This window comes from Polyodon spathula, chromosome 16, assembly GCF_017654505.1.
Source record: "Polyodon spathula isolate WHYD16114869_AA chromosome 16, ASM1765450v1, whole genome shotgun sequence".
NCBI lineage: Eukaryota > Metazoa > Chordata > Actinopteri > Acipenseriformes > Polyodontidae > Polyodon > Polyodon spathula.
The window spans coordinates 9,756,426-9,763,460 of NC_054549.1; the positions used below are offsets into that span (position 1 = coordinate 9,756,426).

The following is a 7,035-nucleotide window of genomic DNA, read 5'->3' on the forward strand; positions in this document are numbered from 1 at the left end:
TGCTGTGCTGTATTGAGTGAATGGAGCTGTGCTGTGCTGTATTGAGTGCATGGATCTGTGCTGTGCTGTATTGAGTGAATGGAGCTGTGCTGTGCTGTATTGAGTGCATGGATCTGTGCTGTGCTGTATTGAGTGAATGGAGCTGTGCTGTGCTGTATTGAGTGCATGGAGCTGTGCTGTGCTGTATTGAGTGAATGGAGCTGTGCTGTGCTGTATTGAGTGAATGGAGCTGTGCTGTGCTGTATTGAGTGAATGGAGCTGTGCTGTGCTGTATTGAGTGCATGGAGCTGTGCTGTGCTGTATTGAGTGCATGGAGCTGTCCTCTCGCTTGCAGGTGATCCTGCTCTTGACTGTCCTGTTCATCGTGCCCTGGGGAACCAGCCTGGTCTCACTGAATTATTACAACTACAACAAAGGCCCGTCCAGGGACTACCTGCTGGTCCTCGCGACATTCTCCAACTCCCTCTTCATCGCACTCAGCCCCCTGGTACTGGCGGTCGGGCACAGCAAGCTGAGGAGCAAGCTGAAATACATCCTGAAGAGAGGTGGTGGCTGGGGGGGGGTCCCCCCATGGGGGTACAGAAGAGGGGGCACAGCAAGCTGAGGAGCAAGCTGAGGACCCAGCTTAAATACATCCTGAAGAGAGTGGGGGGGCTGGGGGGGGGTAGGGGGTACCGGGGGTTCACAGCAAGCTGAGGACAGCTTGAAATACATCCTGAAGAGAGGTGGTGCTGGGGGGGGTAGGGGGTACATGGCAAGTGCGAGCAAGCTGAGGAGCAAGCTGCAAGAAATACAGCAAAAACGCACATCTAGGCTGTAGGAGCAGGACCAGACAGAACTGAGAGGGAGGGGTGCGGGGGGGGGGGGGTGGGGGGGGGGGGTGGGGGGGTGGGTGGGGGGGGTGGGTGGGCTGGGGGGGGGGGGGGGGGGGGGGTGGGGGGGGGGGGGGGGTGGGGGGGGGGGGGGGGGGGGGGGGGGGTGGGGGGGGGGGGTGGGGGGGGGGGGGGGGGGGGGCTGAGGAGCAAGCTGAAATACATCCTGAAGGGGGGTGGTGGGGGGGGGGGGGGGGGGGGGGGGGCACAGCAAGCTGAGGAGCAAGCTGAAATACATCCTGAAGAGGGGGGGTGGGGGGGGGGGGGGGGGGGGGGGGGGGGGGGGGGTGGGGGGGGGGGGGGGGGGGGGGGGGGGGGGGCCTGGGGAGGGGGGGGTGGGGGGGGGGGTAGGGGGGTACATGTCCCCTGGGGGGGGTGGGGGTGGGGGGGGTGGGGGTGGGGGGGCGGGGGGGGGGGGGGGGGGGGGGGGGGGGGGGGGGGGGGGGGGGTGGGGGGGGGGGGGGGGGGGTGGGGTGGGGGGTGGGGGGGTAAAGGGTAGGGGTGTTGCAGCTGAAATACATCCCGAAAGAGATGAACAGGGGGGTGGGGGGGGGGGGGGGGGGGCTGAGGAGCAAGCTGAAATACATCCTGAAGAGAGGGGGGGGGGGGGGGGGGGGGGGGGGGGTGGGGTGGGGGGGGGGGGGGGGATCCCTGTGTCGTTCGACTGGAGGGGGTAGGGTACTCTCTTGCACACCCAAGCTGAAATACCCCGAAGAGAGTCCCGGGGGGGGGGTACAGGGGGGGCACAGCAAGCTGAGACTTGCTGAAATACAATCCTGAAGCCAGGGGTGCGGGGGGGGGGGGGGGGGGGGTACAGGGGGGCACAGCAAGCTGAGGAGCAAGCTGAAATACATCCTGAAGAGAGGTGGTGTGTGGAGGATGTTCTTGTTTGTTATTTATTGGAATTTGTCACGGCCACACACTACTGGCAGTTTAGACTAATTCTTTTCTCCAAAAAATGAAGGAATTCAAGTTGAATCGAGTTAGAAAGAGATCTCCAAATTTATTTACAGCATTCCATGGCACAGCATCCAGCCACTGCAAAATATCATTAACATGAAACCATTCTGCATGCCATGCACACGCACACGCACGCACACACTGACACACCTCACACACAGTATTCACAAACACCAGCAATCACAGTCCTGTCTTCAGACCCCATTGAGTCAGCACTGAATACTGTGTGCAGATCTGTCTGGGGCCGGCCGCACACAGCACTGAATACTGTTCAGTTAATACTATTGTTAATATTCATTTCACCAGTGAGACTCTCCGATCAAACACAAAACTATATCAAACCAGCCCCTCTGAAAAAAAACACAAAACAAAACACAAACCACTGTGAATGTCCCCTTGCAGCAGAGGATCCTGGGAGTTGTAGTTTTATTAAGCATGGCTGTCACACACAGACCTCTTAATGAAACTATAGCCCCCACAATTCCTGTAAACCACCCACCCCCCGGGCTGCGCAGGTCATCACGGGCTGCTGTCGGTAGGGGTGAGGATTCAGCTAGATGTTGAGTGTGGAGAATGTCCTGACCAGGTGGACCCCGCTGTCTGGGTCCTGTTCCTGATTCTGGTTCTGGTTCTCCCGGGCTCTCTGTCTATGCTTCTCCTCCTGACGACTCTTCTTCTCCAGCCGTTGCTGCTCCTTGCGCTGCTTATTGGAGACCTGGAGCCGAGGGCAGAAAGTCAGACTGCACTGTACACTACAGCACTGCACAGCGCGGTACAGCACAGAGTCAGACTGCACTGTACACTACAACCCTGCACAGCGCGGTACAGCACAGAGTCAGACTGCACTGTACACCACAGCACTGCACAGCGCGGTACAGCACAGAGTCAGACTGCACTGTACACCACAGCACTGCACAGCGCGGTACAGCACAGAGTCAGACTGCACTGTACACTACAGCACTGCACAGCGCGGTACAGCACAGAGCCAGACTGCACTGTACACTACAGCCCTGCACAGCGCGGTACAGCACAGAGCCAGACTGCACTGTACACCACAGCACTGCACAGCGCGGTACAGCACAGAGTCAGACTGCACTGTACACTACAGCACTGCACAGCGCAGTACAGCACAGAGCCAGACTGCACTGTACACTACAGCACTGCACAGCGCGGTACAGCACAGAGTCAGACTGCACTGTACACTACAGCACTGCACAGCGCGGTACAGCACAGAGCCAGACTGCACTGTACACTACAACCCTGCACAGCGCGGTACAGCACAGAGTCAGACTGCACTGTACACCACAGCACTGCACAGCGCGGTACAGCACAGAGCCAGACTGCACTGTACACTACAACCCTGCACAGCGCGGTACAGCACAGAGTCAGACTGCACTGTACACCACAGCACTGCACAGCGCGGTACAGCACAGAGCCAGACTGCACTGTACACTACAACCCTGCACAGCGCGGTACAGCACAGAGTCAGACTGCACTGTACACTACAGCACTGCACAGCGCGGTACAGCACAGAGTCAGACTGCACTGTACACTACAGCACTGCACAGCGCGGTACAGCACAGAGCCAGACTGCACTGTACACCACAGCACTGCACAGCGCGGTACAGCACAGAGTCAGACTGCACTGTACACTACAGCACTGCACAGCGCGGTACAGCACAGAGTCAGACTGCACTGTACACCACAGCACTGCACAGCGCGGTACAGCACAGAGTCAGACTGCACTGTACACTACAGCACTGCACAGCGCGGTACAGCACAGAGTCAGACTGCACTGTACACTACAGCACTGCACAGCGCGGTACAGCACAGTCAGACTGCACTGTACACTACAGCACTGCACAGCGCGGTACAGCACAGAGTCAGACTGCACTGTACACTACAGCACTGCACAGCACAGAGTGTCTCTGTCTCTGTGTCTCTCTCTCTCTCTCTCTCTCTCTCTCTCACCTTGACACTCCTGTTCTTGACAGCGCTGGTCTCCTCTGACTCGGTTCTGGTTCCGCCAGTCCGGTTGTTCTCCGCAGGGCTCCCAAAGATCCGCGCGCCCGAGCCGGAGTCCTGCCACAGCCCCCCCTGGAGCTCCGAGTCAGGGCCTGGACCGAGGGGAGAGACACAGCGTTACATTACAGAGCAGAGCACAGCAATACAGCACAGCACAGACTGACACACACACTCACCAAGTACAATATAGAGTCAGGGACTAGACCGAGGGGAGAGACACAGCATTACATTACAGAGCACACCAGAGCAATACAGCACAGCACAGACTGACACACACACTCACCAAGTACAATATAGAGTCAGGGACTAGACCGAGGGGAAGCATAACATTATAGGGCAGAGTAATACATGTGATACAGGAGAGAATTCACACACACACACACACAGAGTGGCCGCTGACTCACTGTGCCTGCATGTTCCCGGGTCCTGAAGCAGCGAGCTCACTGCTGTCTCAATGGTATCATTTGCAGCCTCCAGACTCTGCAGGATGAGCGCTGTGTCCTGGGGAGGGAGAGCACGACTGAATTAAACCCCCAGAATCTGAACCAAACCCCCAGAATCTGAACCAAACCCCCAGCGCCTGAACCAACCCCCCAGCGCCTGAACCAACCCCCCAGCGCCTGAACCAACCCCCCAGCGCCTGAACGGAACACTCACCGTACAGGCCCCCCACTCCGACACCTCCCCCTCAGGGTCCCCCCCAGTCGGGCTTGCGGGCCGGTACCAGTTCCGGTTCCAATCCACCTGGGACTCCCCGCCGCGACTCAGAGTCTGAGAGAGAAGGAAACACACATGGCTGACTTCACCTCTCCTCTCCTGGGAAAGTGACACCCCCTCTCTCCCCGCTCCCTCCTCCCCTCTACCTCTGTCCTCAGGTGGGCGGGACTCTCAGAGTTGTCTCCAATCCTGCGCACGCTGTCATAGTGCTCGCCATGGCGATAAGCGATGTGCAGCTCGCGGCCACTCGGCTTCTCCGACCCCCGGATCTGGGCAGCGCCAACCGTAAAACAGGAGTAGGAACCATGAGACACACAGAGACACAAACACACACACACAGAGACACAGACACAAAACACATGTGTGACCGTGACACATAGATAACTGTATTTTGTGTGTGCCACACGGACGCGTGTGGCCCTGTGGACTGGACCACCGGTAACCCCATTGTTCCGCACCAAGGCCACCGATTTCGTCGTTTTCAGTGCTACCGTAGCAAGGAACGCTCCCCAGAGCTCGCCACTGCAGGGGAGCGGTGACGTTCTGTTCCCTGGTCAGACTCCTCCTGGCCCCCCCACGTCGCACTCCCCCCCCACGAGGGGGGGGTGCAGCGAGGGGGTCAGGCTGTCCAGGGCATCCCTCTCTCCTCACCGTGTTTCTCGAAGGGCACGTCGTCCTCCACGAAGGGCTCGAAGTCGTGCCGCTGTGTGAGCATGAACTCTACCGTCTCGCGCCGGAGCTTCAGGTGGTTCCGGGAGTGACCCTCCAACTGGTCCCCCAGGGCCCGGAACAGGCAGTTACTATAGCAACCGAGAGAGAGCCAGTGTTACCACAGCAACCGCTGACTCGTGGAATTACAACAGAGAGGCTGTTACAGTGATGAGGGATAGCACTGATACAAACAGGAAGGGATTGTGTCTGCCTCTGCTACTCACTTGACAGCAAGCAGCAGGAATGAGTAGAGAGAGCGAGAGAGACAGAAAGGCAGAAAGAATAAGCTGCTGCTCTCTCGTACCCGTCTCCAGGCACCTCTCTCAGTTTGAGGCCGAGCGATTGCAGCTGATTGGTGAAGCTGACAAACTCCTCCTCCTCGTCCTCGGCCCCGCCCCCCTGGGCTCGGTTCCTGCGCTCCTTCGCCAGCGCTCTGCGCACCGCCCGCTCGTCACGCTTCCTCTCCGCGGAGAACTTCCTGTGAGGGTGGCCCGTCTTCACTGTCTGCTTGCGGGACATCGTGGGACTCAGAGCAGAACCAGGGGCTCCGTCACACTGGGGCACCCAGAACCAGGGGCTCCGTCACACTGGGGCACCCAGAACCAGGGGCTCCGTCACACTGGGGCACCCAGAACCAGTCTCCAGGGACAGTGTGTGAGACTCAAACTGACACACAACAGAACTCCCAGGGATCCCAGTCTCTCACACAAACACAGTAGCAGGGAGCGCCTGTGTCCCCGTGTCCCAGTCTCAGTGTTCGCCCCCCTCGCAGTCCCTGCTTCCCACTGACTCTCTGTCTCACACACAGCTGGTCCGGATCTGGTCAGGCCCGGTATGATCGGTCTCTGTAAATCCAGGAGAGAGATCCGAAGCGGAAGGAATCGCTCACCCCAGATCTGCACAAGGAAAACTCGTCGTGCAAGAGTCTTCCGAGTCAAACGCAGCCCCTCACAAAAGAAACGAGGACAATTAGACTTTACACCCACCTCCATCACATCGCTGTTTTTATAGATTTATAATTATATTAACTCTTACCCGCAGTGGAGGCGATATCGCTGTTTTTATAGATTTATAATTATATTAACTCTTACCCGCAGTGGAGGCGATATCGCTGTTTTTATAGATTTATAATTATATTAACTCTTACCCGCAGTGGAGGCGATATCGCTGTTTTTATAGATTTATAATTATATTAACTCTTACCCGCAGTGGAGGCGATATCGCTGTTTTTATAGATTTATAATTATATTAACTCTTACCCGCAGTGGAGGCGATATCGCTGTTTTTATAGATTTATAATTATATTAACTCTTACCCGCAGTGGAGGCGATATCGCTGTTTTTATAGATTTATAATTATATTAACTCTTACCCGCAGTGGAGGCGATATCGCTGTTTTTACAGATTTATAATTATATTAACTCTTACCCGCAGTGGAGGCGATATCGCTGTTTTTACAGATTTATAACTATCGCTGTTTTTATAGATTTCTAATTATTTTAACACTTTGTCGTTTTGATTCTCCGAATCGAGTTACACTCCGTCCTGCACCGCTTCCGTGTGTGTACCGTAGCCCACAAGGTTCAAAATGCCTGCGGTGACGATGTCGAATTCCGCGCAGCTTTAACCCTTGGGGGTGTCGCTAAGTTTGCGCGGACTCACCCTGTCCGCACGTCACGCATTAACTGCGGCGCAGTCTTTTTGCACAGCGGGATATAAAGATGAAATGCTGTCGTCACTCGCCATTGGGG

At 56.8% G+C, this 7,035-nt stretch overlaps 1 protein-coding gene across 1 annotated transcript; it reads right to left on the minus strand.

The window, feature by feature from the left end:
• Positions 1-1,855: 1,855 nt before the first annotated feature.
• LOC121328940 (OTU domain-containing protein 3-like) lies at positions 1,856-6,706 on the minus strand. Its single transcript, XM_041274087.1, has 9 exons — positions 6,321-6,706; positions 5,590-6,232; positions 5,226-5,374; positions 5,066-5,096; positions 4,721-4,958; positions 4,515-4,628; positions 4,262-4,358; positions 3,804-3,949; positions 1,856-2,547 (listed from the first exon to the last, which is right to left on the minus strand). Exons 2-9 carry the CDS (start codon positions 5,802-5,804, stop codon positions 2,386-2,388), a joined length of 1,152 nt encoding a protein of 383 aa, XP_041130021.1. The 5' UTR covers positions 5,805-6,232; positions 6,321-6,706; the 3' UTR covers positions 1,856-2,385.
• Between the last annotated feature and the right edge of the window lie 329 nt (positions 6,707-7,035).